The 19,924-nt window shown below is 39.1% G+C and overlaps 1 protein-coding gene and 1 long non-coding RNA gene across 3 annotated transcripts in view; one reads left to right on the top strand and one right to left on the bottom strand.

The window, feature by feature from the left end:
• The window catches only part of LOC121345165, a 62,156-nt gene that overhangs the window by 25,632 nt on the left and 16,600 nt on the right, over positions 1–19,924 (bottom strand). For both annotated transcript variants that reach the window (XR_005953930.1, XR_005953931.1), the window contains exon 2: positions 4,520–4,579. This is a non-coding gene — a long non-coding RNA (uncharacterized LOC121345165). The remainder of the gene's footprint in view (positions 1–4,519; positions 4,580–19,924) is intronic.
• Positions 1–19,924, top strand: part of LOC121345164 (vitellogenin-1-like) — a 43,306-nt gene that overhangs the window by 8,487 nt on the left and 14,895 nt on the right. Inside the window, exons 7-21 of the mRNA XM_041421764.1 lie at positions 750–900; positions 1,000–1,157; positions 1,258–1,423; positions 2,497–2,619; positions 4,172–4,390; positions 6,447–6,664; positions 6,744–6,841; positions 11,165–11,289; positions 11,375–11,476; positions 11,561–11,680; positions 11,934–12,123; positions 12,212–12,305; positions 12,418–12,603; positions 17,667–17,811; positions 19,331–19,550. Coding sequence (XP_041277698.1) covers positions 750–900; positions 1,000–1,157; positions 1,258–1,423; positions 2,497–2,619; positions 4,172–4,390; positions 6,447–6,664; positions 6,744–6,841; positions 11,165–11,289; positions 11,375–11,476; positions 11,561–11,680; positions 11,934–12,123; positions 12,212–12,305; positions 12,418–12,603; positions 17,667–17,811; positions 19,331–19,550 — 2,315 coding nt within the window. The remainder of the gene's footprint in view (positions 1–749; positions 901–999; positions 1,158–1,257; positions 1,424–2,496; positions 2,620–4,171; positions 4,391–6,446; positions 6,665–6,743; positions 6,842–11,164; positions 11,290–11,374; positions 11,477–11,560; positions 11,681–11,933; positions 12,124–12,211; positions 12,306–12,417; positions 12,604–17,666; positions 17,812–19,330; positions 19,551–19,924) is intronic.

Below are 19,924 nucleotides of genomic sequence, written 5' to 3'. Positions count from 1 at the left end.
GCTGAAAATGTAAAAAGAGAGCAAATATTTACAGAGACAGTCTCTCATTGGAATTATTCTTAATAACAAATGATGAAGGTTTGTTGCTTCTTAAAAAGTTTTCAAAAGGTTGAGCACTTTTCCAAAGACTAATCCTGAATTTATGTGGCCCTTTTCTTTTAAAATCCAATTTAAAGCTTCATGAGAACCTTCTTTTGTACTCCCCAGGATATTCAGCTTACCAAACAAAATGGGGAGGGAATCGTAACTGTTCAAGTAAAAAAATTGTAGCATTTCTTATTGTATCTAAAAACTTTCAATTCCATTTGAAGCTTCCAGGAGAGACACAGACACATAACAGCTTTTATGAACTTAAAATATTTAAATTAAATTATAATTTCTGAGCAAGTTTCCCATCTGTGTTTTTCTAGAGCCCATAGTTTACTCCTTAAGACACAAAGTACTTCCCATGATATTCTTCAGACCACAGCCTCTCACCTCCCACTTCTTCCATAAATTGTCAAGCCCAGTTTTTCCCAAAGGAAGGCAAAGCATGGCTCTGCTCTGAGCCCTGTTGTGCAAATGCACACCTCCTCAGAGTATGGTTCTGAGCAGCATGCCCAAATGCATCTGGCTGTAAATACCCTCAATACCAAAACCTTTTGTATTTGCATTGCAATATGGGGAAGCAGAATTACTGGGTTGTTTTGTTTTTTTTAGTTTGCATCCTGCATCTTCTGATGTTTTCTTCCTGGGGTTCTCCATTCCAGGCAGAAACTTGCTTTGACTGATGTGCAGAAGAAGAGGGCAGAGGTCCCACCAAAAGCGTACCAGATTCGTGGATCTCTTCAGTATCAATTTGGCAGTGAATTGCTTCAGCTTCCTGTCCACTTATTCAAAATAAAAGATGTGGAAAGCCAGGTAAAGCCTAGCCACTGGACAGATTCTTTGTTGGAAATTTAAATCCCTGCACATGGGAAATTATGTATGTGAGCTTCCTGAATTTTCATCTTTCTGCAGATAGAGGAAAGCCTGCAAGAATTAGTAGAGGCCACCTCTGACCAGCTTCCCAGTGATGCACCAGCAAAAGCTCTCAAGCTTCTGCAGCTCTTCCGTGCAGCAAATGAGGAGAATTACGAATCAGTGTGGAAGCGATACTCCAGTCGGCCAGCCTACAGGTACAGGCAATAAAGGTGGTGCTGCTCCTGCTGGAGACCCTCTGGGATGCCTGTGTCGAGAGGCAGACTTGGAAAATGCTGCTTGCCTTTCCCATTGCAGGCGCCACATTTTGGATATAATTCCTGCAGTGGCCAGTCACCGTGGGCTCAGGTTCCTGCGGCACAAAATGGAAAAGCAGGAGCTCACCAACTGGGAAGTGACTCAAACTGTGCTTGTGGCTCTGCACTCCAGCACTCCAACTTGGGATGTGATGGAGGAAGCAACGGTAGGATTCTCAAAACACTCTCAAACCACTCTGCTGATTCTAGCATCTGTTGTATTTATTCCTTTGACAAGATAGCAAAGGTTTTGAAAAGATAAAGGGTTTATATCCTCTAGTGAGGTTGAAAGGGCTTTGTTTCCTGAGTGTCTTAAGGGGAGAAGAATGCAAATCAAAAGGGCAAAAATTAGTCTGGAATGAAACAGGAAATAAAGACTAAAATACCTCCCGGGGACAGAGGTTATTGCTGCAAACAGTGGCTTCTAGTCTCTCTTTTTCCAAATGTACTTTATAGTTACATCAGATTAGATCTCTGACTGTCTACAAAGACAAGGGAGCAAGAAATACATATTTGTTATATCCACGTATTTTTCCTAATTGTCCTAGAAGGATGGGTATGAATTTGAGAAGATCTGTCAAAACCAAGGGAATTATATCCATGTGAAGGCCATGTAGGAGGAAGTCTAATTATTTTTGCAATTTTTTTCTGTATACACAGGCTTTAATCCCAGTCTCAGATGCAAGAATTTATCTCTGCCTACCCTAGGTAGAGACAATGAACCTCAGACTTGAGTTTTTCCCCCAGTGACAGCCCTGAGAGCCCAACTGTTACTGTGTGCTGGTGCTCTCTTCCCACACAAGAAACCAGTGGGCTGGTGCCTCCCGTCAGCTCCTACATTTATAAAAGATGTTCCTGGCTGCCCAAGTAGTGAGGTCCATTCACAACAAATCTCAAATTCATTGTGCCTATAGCTGAGGCAATCACAAAACATGATGAATGTTTCTTCAATAATGTGCAGTTTTCCATTCCATGACTGGGTCATTTCTTCCATTTGGATTACAGGCTATGCCAAATTTAAATGTGAAACACTGTAAAAGACACAGATCTGCCTTCCAGATCTTACTTGGTATTACTTTATAATTACACTGTCAAACACAGTACTGTCCACAGATTAACTGAAAATCCATCAACCAAAAAAAAAATAAAATAAAAAGCCTGGTTTCATTGGGCAGGAGCATATTTTTCAATAATATTTCTCTTCATTAATGGTAGTAATGATCAACTGCCTTCTCCCCAGCTCATAGTAAAGAAGCATTGCCCACGCTCAAGCTCCATGCTTGGGAAGGTTTGCCACCTCAGCTACGCGTCCCTGTGCCACAAGCAGTGCTCCTCGTCAGACTCCTGCTCCGAGTGTCTCCAGGTAACCACGGGGTTGTTTATCATTTGAAAGAAAAATTAAGCCTTGAGTTCTTTCTTCATTATTCAGAAAGCTGTATTTTGCTTCACTACAGTGCTTCCTTTGGGGAAAGGAACCCCAGCTGGTTAAATACAGCATTTTTATCTTTAGATTAGCGCACGAAAGAGAGTGAGAGGAAGAAGCACACAATTTATAACATTTCTATCTGTCCCTGAGTGCTTTGTTGCCAATTATTAATGAAGTTCTGTAACATTGCTCAAAAATACTTTAAATATAGGTGTTGTGTATATTTATAAATTAACTAAGTGATACAAAAGCCCAGTTTTTTGTCAGAATTAACGTATCCTAGCCAGAAGCAGAGCCCAGTCATCAATATAGGCTATAAGGTTATTGTAACACCAATAACACCCTCTCTGTTCTACACTGCTTTTAATCAGTATGGCCTCAAAACAATTTGAGTAGTCATTAAATAGCATTTCCCAGTTCTAAAAATGGATGTCATGTTTTATGGAGCCAACCACTCAGCCAGTAACAGGGAGGGAAAGAGAAATATGTGTTTAGTCTTTGGCACCTGTCAATCCACCATCCCCAGTGAGAGCAGGGTGTTCCAATTACACTGCGTGCCTGACATGATGTTTTTCCTGCAGTACACAGGCATGGCCAACATTCCTACATTAGTCTCCTGTGTTACAATTGCCACCAATGCTCTTGAGCTAATTAAATCTGAGAAGCCCTGTGTCAGAGAATGAAAATTCTTTCCCAAAGCAAATGATTGTTTAGGCTTATTCAGTGTGTTTCCAGTGTCCCTTCATTTGATCAGTAATATCAAGTAGACTGTTTCTACACCATCAAGGGATCTTAAATGTGTTATTTTAAAATACAGAATCTGTATTGAAATTATTCTCTAACATATCAGCTGCTTTTTTAGAGCCATTTGTTATCATTTAAAACTGTTATCTATTAGGATTTAGTTCTTTGCTTTTATTCAGCCTTCAGACAACTACTTCTAATCTTGCCATACTAATGGAAGTGTGATCCAGTTGCTTACAATGAAGGCTGTAAAATTACCTAATTGTTGGCTGTGGTCTCATTTTCCATCTATTAATCCACACTAAAAAGAGGCTGTCATAGTTGGTTAAGAGCACCACCACTAGCCATAACTTCAGGAATCTTATTTAAGGCTCTGAAGGTTTAACTGTATCTGTATTTATATCTCTCTCTCTTCAACCATGAGAGATATGCCCAAGCAGCATTATTTCAGGGTTCCCAGCTTACCTTGAAAGGCAGTGGGCACTAGGTCCAAGCTGTTATTTTTTTCCTTTAAAAATCTTACTTGATAACTTTAAGGTATAATGAGAAGAAGCTGTGCATTGCAGCTACACTTGTTCTATGAATAAAATGTTCTATTCATGAGGAAAAATAAGAATTTGAAAATATTTAAAATAAATGAATTGAACAAACTGAAATTATGGAAGTCAAACCCCAGAACAGGCTGGTGGATGGAATATAGATAAGAGCTTGAATTGAACTCAACAGATTTGTTTGCATTTTTCAGCTTCTTCATGGCTTTGCAGGAGAGGCATTGAGCAAGTCTAGCACAGAAGAAATTTCCCTGGCTTTGAAAGCCCTTGGGAATGTAGGACATCCAGCCAGCATCAAGCACATCAAGAAGTTTTTGCCAGGATATGCAGCTGGTGCCTCAGATTTGCCGCTCAGGGTCCATGTGACTGCTGTGATGGCCCTGAAAAACATAGGCCTAAAAGACCCCAAAATGGTAAGAAAACAAAACTGCCTCCTTTGCCCTTCTGACTTCCACTGACAAGGCTGCTAATAGATAATGGGTGATGAGGGAAAAACAGATCAATTTTTTTTAAAGATAACATTATTTTTTAAAAAAACATACTTAGCCATTCCTTGGTAGGCATGTCTTATTTCTTTTGACGTTAATCTCCAGTAGTTCAGACTGCAACAAAAAAATCCCATTAAAAGGGTACATTCATTGTTGTTGAAGACAAATCAGTATTTCCATTGCAAACATTTCATTTCCAAGGACATTAGACAGAAAACTAAATTATTGACCCAAATATGTTTAGTACTACTTCACCTTTGGTATGTGAGAGAACCACAAAACAAGGTTTTCAGAGAATTGATGTTTAATGCTGAGCGTCACATCTAATCGTAATTCAAGACCAGATTTTATTGTAAATAGGTACCAGGGGTTTGCATCCTAATTACAAATTTACAGACATTGTATGGGCTTAAGTCATAAACAGAACATTTACTAAATGTGACTTTTGTCCCTGACTGAGATAATTATTGGATCTCACATACAATGCCTATACCAGCATACTCTGATGTACCACAGACATCACTTTACAATGGTTTTCACTTTGAAGCAATTTGCTTTTAAATAGAAATCTTTTCAAGCTTTTCAAGATCTTTTTCCTGATGTTAAAATTTCTTGTTTTATATAAGTAAATTCTTAATATAAACGTAAAATAAAAGCTTTCATTAACTATTCACCTACTAATCAGTATCAGTGTTTCCATTATACTAATTTTTTGCATGTGCCTCCCAGTTTGAGTGCACATATCGATCCACAGACAATAGTGAGCCAGGGTATGCTTTTAACCAAAGGAATAAAGAAACAATTTAGCTTAGAGTGCAGGAGCTGGATGGGGAAATGCAGAGGAGGGAAGGGAAAGAATTGCAAGGGTGGAAGTTAAAGTATTTTCTGGGGAAGAAAAAAAGCCAATTTGGTGTTTGAGACCAACACTGCATCTCTGATTGCTCTCTGGCCTGGCTTTCCACAGGTGGCCCAGACCACTCAGTTTCATTTCCTATGCATTTTCTTTGGAGAAAATTGATCCAGAACAAGTTAATGATTGTGACCACTTTTTTTATTGTTCAAAAAACAGTTCATTGCCTATTTTGCAGCTGGGTACACACCCATATTTATATTAAGCATACTTAATTCATGACCTTTTTTATTATTTAGTTTGAAAAGCCTCATTTCAGCCTACTGCATCTTTGTCGCCTCATCTATATTGACATTTGATAATCAACATATTCAAACTCATAAAACCAGTCAGGGTTTTTTTCCAAAGTTTGCTGAAGTTTCCTGAGTCATTCTTCATTACAGCTCATGGATGTGCTCTGTCCAAGCAGGACAGGGCTGTGCAGGAGGTTTGCCAGAACAGTGGCACATCATCCATATCCATTTTAATGTTAGGGCCAAAGGCTTCTGTGCCCCCCTGGAAACTGCAAATGTTCTAGCACTAAATTTGTCTTGGTAGTGAATATTGCTGAGGGCAAACATGTCAACCACAAGTACTACTAAGGAAATTACATTTATTGCATTAAATTTTGGTTTAAGCTACCTATATGGCATAGAGATTTCTGGTAATAAATTAGGTATTATTTGTTTCATTTTTATGCTGTTATTTAACAGAAAGTACCCCAGAAGATCACATTATTAGAAATAAGTTGTACCTTTATGCATAGGGATAAGTGATTATTGAAATCACTTCTCAGTTATGTAATGGATTAATGAAATCTCTTTTACGTACACTGGGATAGCTCAAAAAGGATAAAAGACTTGATGTAGAAGTTATCTAGTGAAGTTCCTTGGCTTTGATCGTGTAGGAAATCAGACTACATTACCATATTGCCCCTTCGAGCCCTTGGACTATGAAACCACAAACAGTGTTGCCATAATAATTAAATAATCCAATTTTTTACTGTGCTATTGATGAAACAGCTCATTCACTGGTGGTTATTAGCAAAATGTTCAAACATACAGTAAAACTGGATATATCTATTATTTTCAGGTCCAGGCTATTACCCTTGAGATTTTCCTGAACCAAAAAATTCATCCTCGAATCCGAATGTTGGCTGCAGCAGTTTTACTTGAAACCAAGCCAGGTCTTCCAATTGTGATGACATTAGCTGATGCTGTGCTGAAGGAGCCTAGCATGCAAGTGGCAAGTTTCATCTACTCTCACTTGAGGGCCCTGGGAAGAAGCACAGCTCCAGATCTTCAAGTGATGTAAGGAAAATTCCCTTCCTAGAAGAAACACTTGTTGCAAGCCAATTGAAATATTAATGTGCTCATGGAATTTTTTCAGAGCTTCTGCCTGCAGAATGGCTGTCAGAGCACTAAGTCCCAAGTTTGACAAGTCTGGATACCAGTTCAGCAAGGTTTTCCGCTTCAGCATCTTTAAAGGTGAGGTCCAGAAGATTTTGTAGAAAATATACACTAGTGAATATGTGGGGAAAAAAACTGTACGGTATGAGAGCCCAATTCTCCAGCTGTTAGGCTGCATGTTGTTCCTCCATATTTTCCTCTCTTCAGCGAAAAAAATATGAGAATCTCACGCTCTCCATTTGAAGAGTGTTTATGTCGCTGTGTCTTTTGCATTGTACACTGCCAGCATGAAATTACCAGAGGGCTTGTGGGGCTCTAACCCTCCGTTTCATTAGTCAGGGAGGCACATGCTCCTGTATCAAATGCTGCATTCTCAGTGGTGCTTAACAATTTCATACCATTGTTCAGCACCAAACAAGCAGAAGAGACCTAAATTACTGCTGAAGTGGATTAATTTCTACCAGTGTTGAACACCTACAACTCCTGCTGCATCCAAATGTGATGCTAAATACTCCACACCCCAACAACTGTGGCCAGTGAATGAAAACTCTGAAAACTTTCAGATGTGACAATTCATTACACCTATGAGCAGCTACACCAAGTTTATTGTCTAAAGATTTTTCTTGCATCTTCCTACCAAGATTCTGTCCTAGAATGAGCAGGTCTATGTGTGGTATCTGGAGACTGGGCAGTTACATGAGAGTTGCACACAAAAATGTAGATAAAACAGGGAAAGATCAGATTAGAAGACAGGTTTTTCTGGGCCACATTGTAGTTTTTGCTGTTTTCCATGTATGTTATTTTTCTCCGTAGATTTTTTTGAAGCAACTCCTCTATGTAAATTACCATGACAGCCTCAGTGATTTGACATATGTAGCTGGTAATCTTGGGAGATTAAAGCTCCAAACACAGTCTCCTTGCACATGCTGTTTATCTATCAGGAGTTGGATGTTTTTAGAACTTTTGTTATTCACTAGTATATGTTAAGATTCTTTTCAAAGTAATCAATGTTAAGAGACTCTGAAACATCTGAAATCCACATACAAGTACATACAAGTACTGAGCATACAAGTACTGCTGCCTCCTCTTTGGAGACAAGGGTGTGGTTTGAAAGAGTTTTGTAAATTTTATTGTTATCTTGCTCCAGTTTTGTGGGGTTTACGTGACCATTTAATGTGTGCTATAATAGAAATAAATATAATACATACTGTAAGAATCACAGTAATATACTATACATGTGCTTGCTCCCTCAATGATGGAGACAGCAAGTGCCCAAAGAAACACAGTCACTAATATACACCATGTGAACTTTTGTACTACTTAAAACACATTCAGGGATAGATACATTTTCTGTTAATATGAAAATATGTGTTTCTTGGTTTAGGCACTCATTTTATCTTCTAATTCTTGCTTTTAAAATTAAGTCACCTAAATTTTCACACAGTGAGAAAGAACGGTGCAATATGTATGAGGGATGCTGGCAGGAGGCCATGTGAAATGGAATACTTTATTTTGGCTGTAGCCTGGAAATGCAGTACATCAGGGAATTGCTGTTACTTCCTGGTAAAGACCATTGTCAGTAATTTGGCTACCATGGATTGGTAGGTACTCATCCTGAAAAGTAAAAAACAAGATCTTTTTCTCACACATGCTAATCTTAGACTTGCATAACTCAGCTAAATTAAATCAATCTCCTACTACACTAGTATGGGAAGAGGATCCATCCTCCAGGTTTCTAATTTGATTTGTCTCCACTAGCCACAGGTAAAATGTGTTTCTGTGAGTCCATTCTGGACGAGTTACCATAGTGACGGCCGTAATGCAGTACCTATTTCCTTGATAAAAACAAAAATCTGCCCCCAGCATCACAGATCTTTGTGGTGCTAGATGCTGAATTTTTAATGACAGGAAATAGTGTCAGCTGAATCTATCTCTACTCTGGAATTTGTCACACATGGCCACCACAAATAGCGTTTCATGCTCTACACATTGCTACTGAAATCAAAGGGGTGATTCAGGTTCTGCTCAGTGTGAGGACTGTCGGAATCTGACTCTCAATATGCACAGATTCATATGTACTGATGTTTATACATACCAAAGGCTGCTTTCTTTGCTCACTAAGTTTTCTTTCCCCCATCTTTGGGGCAAGACATAAATCAGATAGATGCAAGTGTCATCAAACTCTCATGGTGAAATGGCAAACATATTCTTGGAGCATTAGCATTATGTAATTCCTGAGGTATGGAAAATATTCCTGCTCTCTTCAAGTCAACGAATTCTATATATAGTCATTTAATCATTTCTAAGCTATACTTCTTATTAGGTATCAGGAAGTACCATGGACTTTTTAACTAAGGGTTTTGTGGTAAGAACGTAAAAAATGGTTTTTACAAATTCACATAAAGTACTGCGCCTCAGTTTTAGTGTCCTGTCCACAAAACACCTGTCATTGGCTTGGCTAAGCTCATACGGAGAAAAACTACATTTCAAAGTTTCTTGTCAACTCACTAGTAATGTCCTGGTGTGGCACCACTTAGTTGTTTGTTTGTTTGTTTGTTTTTAATAGGATCATCTTTACTATCTACTGAATGTTCTCCACTTATTCCTCTGTCAAAAGTGGGGTGGCATAAATACCTGTGTCTTGATTCCAGGAATTGTGTCTGAGTCTCATACCTTGTAGGTAGATAGCACCCAGCACTTTGGATAGCACAATAGATTCATACAGCAAAACAATGAAAGCAATGTGGTAAAACTACAGTTCATAGACATCGCCCTATTCTCCAAAAGATGTAGGAACAGGAGAGGAGGGCTAGAAGGAAGAACAACAAGGATGCCTACATATCGTGTCAGCCTTGTCCCTCTTGAAACCTGGAAAAGCGGAGGGATTACTTTAACTCATAAAACAGGACAGGATCTAACTGTGCCAGAACTGAGAAAAATTCCTGACTGTTATCTGTACCTAAGAACATTATGGATGATATATCTAAGTAGACAAATAAATATAAACAAATTGTTTGCTGAAAGTTCACCCACTAGTTATCAATAATTTAACAACTGGTGCATTTCATGTAAGGGTTACAGCATTTGGGACTAGATTTATTAAATAGTTTTTGAGTCATTTGAGAGACAAATCTATAGCTCACCATCTGTCCTTACAGGACATCTGTATCACTTTCCCTTGACTATTAGCAAAGGATGGCAAATCTGTTTTCATTTCTCGTCTCCTTAGTCAAGGTGCCCTAAATGACGTCTCGTAAAAGCATTTCATAAGCTGATTTTACAGAGTGTGACTGGATGTAAATGATATGGACAGGCATATTTTCCATACTTGGAGAAGTTCACGAGGTGGGTCCATAGGAATTTCAGGAGGTTTAACAAGACCAAGTGCCAGATGCTGCACGTGGGTCAGGGCAACCCTCCATATCAATCCAGGCTGGGGAATAAACAGATCAAAAGAAGCCCTGCCAAGAAGGACTTGGGGCGCTGGAAAAGGAGAGCCTGGACACAAGCCAGCCATGTGCACTTGCAGCCCAGAAATCCAGTCATGTCCTGGGCTGCAGCAAAAGAAGCCAGACCAGCAGGACAAGGGGAAAAATCTGCACCTCTCCTCTGTTCTTGTGAGCCCCACCTGCAGTGCTGCATCCAGCACTGAGGCCCTCAGCATAGGAAAGACATGGAGCTGTTGGAGCAAGTCTTAAGGAGGAGCAGAAAGATGACCAGATGGGATGAACACCTCTCTTATGAGGAACAGCTAAGAGAATTGGGACTGGAAAGCCCAATCAGTCTGGAAAAGAGGTGGCTCTGGGGTGACCTAATTGTGTCCTTCCAGCACCTGAAGGGAGTGTGCAAGAGACCTGGAGAGCAGCTTTACACAAAGGCATGGAGTGACAGGATAAGGGGGAATGTATTCAAACTGAAAGGGAATCGGTTTATATTAGATATTACGAAGAAATTCTTTACTGTGAGGGTGGTGAGGCACTGGCAAACTTGTCCAGAGAAGTTGTGGATGCCCCCATTCTGGAAGTATTCAAGGCCAGGTTGGATGCAGATTTGAGCAAACTGGTCTACTGGAGGGTGCCTGTGCCTGTGGCAGAAGGTTGGAACTGGATGATCCTTGGGGTTGCTTTCAACCCAAACCATACTATGATTCTATGATATAGCAAAAGCAACTGGAAAAATGGCATAAACACCATGCAGTGACCAGTGAGCTTGTAGCTTTGCCATTATTAGTTTAAAAATTCAGAATATTCTGTCTATAACTGTTTTAGAACACCAGTTTTATAGCTAAGTTTTCTGGCCTTGCTCATATAATATTGATTATTAAATTGGTAAATTGATATAATCTGCACACTCTGACCTGAAAATTAACTGTGCTGTGTCTTACTGCCTATTTCTCTGCAGAGTTCCTTATGAGTGGGCTGGCAGCTAAATATTTGCTACTGAATGATGCAGGTAGCTTAATTCCAACTGTAGCAATGTCCCAGCTACGGACACATTTCCTTGGAAGAGTAGCTGATCCCTTGGAGGTAATTGGCTCTACCCACAGTTTGCCCTCTAATCCCTACTTACAACCATGTTCCACTGGCATCTGTGCTTTACTTCTTCCCACAGGTAGGAATAACAGCTGAAGGACTGCAGGAGCTGTTTGCCAAAGGTTACACTCCTGACAGGGACTGGGAGACTGACTATGACTTCAAGAAAATCCTGAAAACGGTAAATTCTGGGGCAAAAGAAAATCTCTGAAATTTCTTTCTCAGATGTTATGAAGAATCAGGCTTTTTTCATCTTCTCACACAGCTTTCTGACTGGAAGGCATTCTCCAGTGACAAACCTTTTGCATCAGGCTACTTGAAGATGTTTGGCCAAGAGCTGTTTTTTGGTGGACTTGATAAAAACGCCATCCAAAATGCACTGCAGGTATCATTTTTAAAGCACCAATACCCAAGCATCAAAAGCTCTAAAATACTGTTATTTTCATACATTCTCTCCCTTTTATAAATTCATGGTTGGGTTTTTTGTCTCTAGTATTAATCAAGTCAAATAAGGTCAAGCTTTGATCAGGATTATTTATAATGATTGCTGGCAGAATTTCCCCTGAGGCATAGTTAATGACACGGATCATGATATTCAAGTTCTGCTTATTTAGACATGTTGAACTCTGTAATTGCAGGCATGGTATGGATCTGATGAAAAAATCCCTTCACTAAGGAGAATAATCAGTAGCCTTCAAAGTGGTGCAGGGAGGCAGTGGACCAAAGCTCTCCTGTCCTCTGAGATCCGCCGCATTGTGCCCACCTGCACTGGCTTCCCGACAGAGACCAGCTTCTATTACTCTTCTGTCACAAAAGTGGCAGGAAATGGTAACATATCTCATTGCTTTAGCAATACTAACATTCTTGCTAGGACTGGAGGGCGTTTTTAACCCTTTCTTTGCTTTCTTTTTAACAGTTCAAGCACAGATTACACCTTCTCCAAAGTCTGATTTCAGACTGACTGAGTTACTAAATGCCAACATTAAGCTGAGATCCAAAACAAGTCTAAAGTAAGTATTTAATATAAAATAAAATAATTATATTTTCAAGTGACAGAGACCACAAATATTCAACAGCTGATTATTGCATGACCATAATTATCCCCTCCTTCTACCTTTTCAGCATGGCCAAGGAGATGACCTTTGTAATGGGAATTAACACACACACAGTCCAGGCAGGGCTGGAAGCACGCACCAAAATGAATGCTCATGTGCCTGTGAATGTTGTTGCCACTATTCAGATGAAGGAAAAAAGTATCAAAATTGAAATTCCATCATGTAAAGATGAGACTAATGTAATTACCATAAGGTAAGACATAGCAATTAGTATCTTTCTATGTAGCAAAGCAGAGTCACCCAATTACATTTAGGAATCTTGTCTCTGATTTACAGCTTGGAAAAGTGGTGGTGATTGGATAGTTAATGTTTATTTTAAATTAAGTGACATGCACTAAAGCTTTGCTTGAAAATATGTGTTACTTTCTGTGGTCTTCACCTGAAAATCCTCCTTAGGACTATATTTCAGTTGTTGAGATCCATAAGCTATATGAAAGACAAATTACATAAAATTTCTATCTTGACACAAATATTTGAACTGGAAACACTAGGTAAGATATAAGCCAGATGAATCTTAACAGTTAACCTATCTATATTTGCATTAGACGCCTTGAAGCATAGAGGGTTTGGTGTTTCTTATGTTTTTACCTTGTTCCCCTGTGGCTGCCATTTGGTTTTCTTACCTATTAGGTCTCCTTGATTTATTATCAGTGCAAGCAATTACAATACACTCCGGAAAACTGTTGTAGCCAGATGCCAAACAAATGAAAACAGATGGAAATACAAATGCAAAGAGCAGGAGGAAACAGAAAGAATATGTCCAAGGAATCAAAGCAGTAGACCAAACTTAGAAAACCTTCTCACGCACACACATGAAAAAAAAAAAAAAAAAAAAAATGAGGAAGAGAAGCTGAAAATTCTTCACAAAGGAAAAGGCTTCACTGACAACAGAAATCAACGATTATACAAACCACTGAAATGTTAACAAGTTTCTGCTCTAGGAATACTGCTGTAACAAAAGAGATCAGTTACTTGATCCAGCTGCAATTAGCATTCGTGGCTGCTGGCCCAGAGATGCTCTGCAGGTCTCCTCAATTTAGCCACCAGTTAGGCTAATCATTATTTTCCCTTGTCCTTCAATAGTCACAGACCATTTGACATGCATTTGTCATCTCATCCTCCTCCCTAAGACAATTCCTGCACTCTATCAAGTGTGGTTGTAATAAAGTTCTCTCCATGCAGAGGTAGAGAGGGTCTCAGCATTTCAGAGATTATAAGTTAGCTGCATCTTTGTTTTGGTTCAGTTTCTTATGGAGGCCAGGACAGTCTGCTCCTAAGGTCATCAGGGACAGCAGGCAACAACTCTCACTAATTCCCACTGTTAGAGAGAGTGAGGCAGATATTAATGAACTCAATAAGCACACTGAACTGAAATGAGAATATTGAATACTGATAGGGAGTTTAGAGCCTCAAGCAGAGAAAAATATTAGCAGAAGGATCCTCCCTGCAAATAGGTAAAAAATATTCTCGTCCTTACACTTAAGGGGATATCAAATGAGATGCAAAAATGGTTAAATGCATTGCCATAAAGCAGAAAGCAAGTCAGTATCAGAGACAAGGTATTACAGCAGAGAAGCCCATGAGTTCCAGCACAAGCCCTGCTCTAGACCCTGCAGCATTACCATTTATAAAGTGAAGTAGTCACTTGGAAATAGCTCCATAATGCCAAGTATATGAGAAAGCTAATACTCACTAGATGACTTCTAGCACCATCAATTTCTCTCCAAAAATCATTCCCATTCACTGTTACAAAACAAATGGCCAGTGGAAACCACACAGAGCAATGAAACAGCAATGAGTGCAAGTGAAGGCAAAGCAATAACTAGGGAATGTAACACTGAACTGCATCACTGAGGAGGTCAAAGACCAAGCAATGTAAAATCTCGGAGGCATGAAGAGAAACAAGCAGGCACGGTAGAGAGAAAGGAGATAAATATATAGATATATCTATATATAAACTATATAGACTGAGGTAAAAAATTTAATTCAACATAGTCTTTTTCTTCCTTTTACATAGATCTACCAAATAATAAAGATCCAATTGATGTCAATGTTTTAGAGATATTGTGACACCTTCCCTTGTTAGCTTTAAATTCCCCATTTAAAGTAGTAGTTCTAGAAAGCTATTGATCTTTCATGTGTTTGTAAGCTCTGTTCAAAATATTTTCACACTGGGCACTGTCTAGGTGGCCAGCAGGTTACCTTCTACAGTCCCATGGCATTAAAGCTAGACAGGATGTGGTATTATTTTCCCCATCATCTCTCACATTCAGGTACAGGAAGCAAACAGTTTTCAATAGCATCAAATTCATTTATATCCTACACACCATAAAGGTTATAACCTGTCACAGCAGTGGGATTTATATAATTTTTCAAGAGCCAAAGAGAAATTCAGGTTAGTAATCACAGGCTCAAATGAAGAAGAAGGAAAAAAAAAAAAAAGAAAACTTTGGTGATAGAGAGGTTGCATTCCCAAGACAAATCAGCACATTATGGGCTCAACTCTCTCTATAGCAGAAATCAGAGCACAGTAATTAATCGTACTATAGAGAGAATATATAGCATGTGTTTCAATTCAATCCTATCAAAATTTAATTAAAATAATGGTTATTTTTAAGGCTCTTTTAACATAATTATTTAGTATACTACAGATGGCTACTTCAACATACTTTTAAACAAAATTTACAAGAAGTAAAAATCAAATAAATTTCAGGGGAAATTAGAGCTCTGTGATTAAAGTATAAATATGGAGATATGCCAGAGAATGCACTTTGCTAATATACCACATATTCATAATGACAGCCTACTGAAGTATATGCATAATCATGAATAGAGCTTGTATCATAAGGTTTTTTGCTTATTTTAGCTGTAGGATAAGCAGAAATTGCTTCACAGAGGCATCTTATTTGTAAGATGAGTCAGGTAATTAGAAATACCTTTGTCCAACATGACTGCACCATGTATAGCAGAAAATGCAGAAGAGGGAGCATATGCGGTGATCTTGTTGAGGCAGCGAGGTGTGTTTGGGGAGGAAGAAAAGGGAAACAGGGTGGGGCTCCAAGTCTGTTTTTATAGCACGTTTTCACCAACGTTGGAAGGAAAATGTGTAGGAAAGGCAGATGACTTTGTTTCACCACATCAGAAAGAGAGCTAAAGATCTGGCTGGCTAATTGTATCTTGTTTCTCATTTATTTACATGTGATGTCACAGTGTTTCAACACCTGGGAAAATAATTCCTTGTTGATTGTTTTTTATTTTAAATGGACATTTGTGTTCTTCTGTCCCCATGTTAGGGATGTATGTAAGGCCACACTCTCTGAAACATCAGTGTCCAGCATAGCTGAGTTGCTTGTCTCTTACCCATGCAGTGAGTTTAGCACAGCTTCTCTCATCCTAAAAAATGCACTAATACATATTGGAAAATCTCCTTTTTATTTTTTCTCCCTTGTGTGGGATCAGAGAGAACAGATTCTTTCATACCATAGCTTTAGGCCTTCTTTGTGACTGTTTTTTCTTGTTAAAGCACCAGAGCTGGCTCTTGTAGCCTATTTTTACTGTGCCGTGTAATTCTGCAGACATTGACATGTGTCACCTGTGATGCAGCTACATTTGTCGGCTCTCTGTGCTCAACAGGGAGGAATCGATCCTTCGCTTTCATTAGGTGGCAGGAGTAGACTATTGGCATAAAAATACTAAAAAAAAAAATGGAAAAGGAACCCCAGGGCTTGCTGCTTGGAGATCCAGCCTGCAGTTCAGTGGTCATTTGAATTATTGAATGGGATTAAAATAAAACCATTTCCCTTTTTGTCTCTTTACCCAGATGAGCTATCTGAAATGCAAGTTGATTTGTATTTTCTTTTATCCCCTCAGCTTGTTAGGGAGAATATTTTATTTCAGATTCCATTCTTCAAGGTTCTCCTATCACCCAGCATGGAGCGTTGCTGTCATGTCCTTATCTAAAAAAAGAGAGAGATGGAAAAGAAAACAAAGCCCACAGGTGACACACGTTTTATTGAGGTGTTCCACATGAAGAGCAATTGTGTGCTTTACATTGCACACAGCACGGTAGGAGCCTTCAAGAGGAAGAGAGGGCTATCAAATGAATACAAATTCATCTTTCAAATAGGTTAGATGGGAATTGCTCAGGCTAGTACAGTGTGGACCATATTAAAATAGAGACCATTTTGAGACCATCTTTCCATTCACAGTCACAGCGGCCAGCTCCATTGGCAGACCACAAAAGCCCCAGGGAAAAGAGATCAGCTTCATCCTTGAGAAAGAGCACATGGGGAATTTTGAGACTGATATTAGCTGATAAACGGGCTAATAAGGTAGAGCTAGCACAGTGTTAATAGCTGAGGGAAATGGGTTTTTTTCTCTCAAAAGCGTTTCAGCTTTCGAGATGTTTCTCTGACACAAAACAAAACTCATAGTTCACAGCACTGTGAAAAGTTCCACGAAGAATGTGGGATATGAAGCCAGGGGGTCAGGATATTTTGCCATGACAGCCTCAGTCTGATGCTACACCTTCTATCCCTTATCTTGGATCCTGACTAATATACTTAGAATTCACAACACTGGACACAATGTACTGAACAGATTTACATAAATAGGCTCTTAACCTTCTTGCTCAGCTCTTTTGACCTCTTGCCAAGTCATGGCCAAGCCATGAGTATTAGTGAATTTAAATCAAGATGGAGACACTTTGTTTCATGATTTCACACTCCTTTCTTCAATTCTTCTCTAATAAAACTTGCACAGGAAACAGCATTCAGTAGCCACCAGTCCCCAGGCTGTTTTTGAAGTTATGGCAGTATTTTTTTCCAAATAAAATGTCAAAAGAAGTTAGAACTAAGGCTACTGCAGTGAACACACAGATTAATTTAAAAATTTAAAAGTCCAGGAACTCAAAATAGGAGACTCAAAAATTTAAGAATGTAATCCACAGCCAGGCTTCTAAGCATGCTGTTTTTCATGGTATTAGGGTATGAAGATCCAACCAACTGTAAGGTTTTTAACCTGTACGCATGATTCTAAAATTCTAACTGCGCTATCTGCCCCTGAGATTGGTGTGTGTCTTTATTGACTCATAGCAGTCCTTGAAAACACAACTAACAGGAAGGATGCTGTAAATATCTGTAAAGCAATTTGCAAGGTATGATACTTGTTGCTGAGTGCAGGCTACAAGGCATTATTCAGGTCTGCTCCTCAACAGTGCTTTATCAATACAGGTTTCCTCTAATGTTTATTCTGCAGGTCTAAGACATTTGCTGTTACACGAAATATTGGGGATTTGGCTGCTAGTAAGGTGACTCCAGTTCTTTTACCTGAAGCAGTGCCTGACATAATGAAGACGTCTTTCAATTCAGATTCTGCATCAGGCGAGACTGATAACATCAGGGTAAATGGTGTAGTGTCTGACTATTCTCTTTTGGGCTTTTAAACGGTAGGGAACCATTTCTTTTCTCTGTAGGAAAGGGTGCAATTCATCTATGACCAATGCTGCTTCACTCAAATAAGTCAGATTCAATCTAATAACACAAACAGCCCTATAGTAACATTATTTTAAAATCTGAAGTGTAATACATCAAACTTGCAACACTTTGTCTAAAGCAAAAGCATTTCTTTGGTAATTAATTTTGCACTGCCATCTACAGGCCCATGATCTTTAAAATATTTTGCAACCATTATGGAAGCATCGCATTCCTGGGGCGGTCACAAAAGTTCCACAAGATGCTCCACTGCTCAACTTGTAGAGCCAAATTTAATGCTTATAAGCATCCTGATTCGAGGACGGAGTGCAGTTTGTGTCATGACTTTTTGAGCCAGGTTTCTGTAGAAGCCAGGATAGGCTTTCTTTCAAGATGGGCAGCGTTGTAAAGGCATCGCTGTGACAATTCATTCAGACCGACAGAGGCAGGAATACGCTGTCCTGTTCTGGTTCCATTGTTATCCTGCAGCTCTGAAGGGTTTTCAGATAAAATAAGAGATGAACAGAGGACAAGAACAGCACTTTCCTATGGAGAAGTCAATAGACAAACGTGCTATCAATGAGAGCAGTTTCCAATATCCTGGAACAAGCTCTCTTCTGCTTTGTGCCCCTGTGCTGCCCTTCCTGAAAACTCAGCGCTCCACAGTTATTCTTAAATGAACAGCAACTGAAAAATGGCACTGAGTGGAGCATTTCTCAGTATCACTAGAAATTCCAGGTTTTTTGGTAGTGTTCGTGGAATCTGGTGAGACATGATAAACTGCATAAAAAAACTAATTGCAAACATGAATTATATGTGAAACGAAATCTTGTGATTGTTGTGTCTTTAGCTATTTGCTTCATTGCTTCAGGAAATCATAGTTTTCATTTCATGGATTTGATTCCAATTTTAATTAATTTTAATTTGTTCTTCTCTAAGCATTGCTTATCATATGTAAATTACATAGTTTTTTGTGGAAATTTCTAATACATTACATGTTTTGACCATTTAATTGATATAGTGTCACACTCATGTTAGACCTCATCTGAGTCAGAATTTCTGAGAACGTAGTTGAAAGTTCTGTTGCCTGACACATCAAAAATCAAAGGAAAAAACGCCAGTCAGTCTAAAGCACACCCAGTTTTATCAAGAACTTGTTAACACTGTCTAATATTCCAGGAAAACAAAATAAAATATTTATAATTAATTTGTGATATAATTTCCTGTTCTTACAACCTGAAGCTCTTTTTATAGTCTAATCAACCCATTCAGATGATAATTGTGTCCACTTTAAAACCAAGTTGTTCTATGTCACTGCCTTGTATCTCAAATAAACTGATTAATCCCCTCTGCAGAGTACAGGTACTGTTACCAAAATATGATGCATAACATGCAGGTAATTACACTCATTTTTGTCTGAGTTAACTTGACATGCATGCTATCTAATAGGGTAGACAGTCTGCAGAAGATGTTTCATCTGGAAATCCCTTTTCTTCTGGACGCTCTTCTTCCCAAAAAGAGCCATTTGTTCAGTCTGTGTGCTTCAATGCGAGTACGTTTGGAGTTCAAGTGTGCATTGAGAAGAAAAGCGTGCACGCAGCATTTATCAAAAACCTGCCTCTTTATTACCTGGTTGGAGAGCATGCCCTGAGATTGAGCTTCAAGCCAGGTAAAGACAAATGGGCACAAAAGAGAAAATAGTGGGTGGAGGTGTGTATGTGCACACACTCATACATATAGATAGATACAGATGTATATATGTACATACATATTTTTTGCATCTTAAGTAGCACTAAATCTACAATTAGAAGTACCAAGCCAGCCAGTATTGGCAACAGGCTATGCTCACAGCAGGAATCCATTTCTCCCCCAGTCGCCTGAGCAACACTTTCCCAGCTCTCCCAGCAATGTCACTCAGCGTGGCCAGCGTCAAGCAGAGCTGATCTGCGCCTGCAGAGTGTGTCTGATGCATCCTGAATCATTGGATTTGGGATGCAAGCACGAAGCAATTGGACATGGGCAACAGATCTGATGCAGTGTCCT

The sequence above is a fragment of the Onychostruthus taczanowskii genome, unplaced genomic scaffold, assembly GCF_017590055.1.
Source record: "Onychostruthus taczanowskii isolate IOZ18803 unplaced genomic scaffold, ASM1759005v1 scaffold7, whole genome shotgun sequence".
NCBI classification, from domain to species: Eukaryota; Metazoa; Chordata; class Aves; order Passeriformes; family Passeridae; genus Onychostruthus; species Onychostruthus taczanowskii.
The sequence above is the reverse complement of the archived record's forward strand: the minus strand, read 5'-3'. Positions and strand labels throughout refer to the sequence as shown.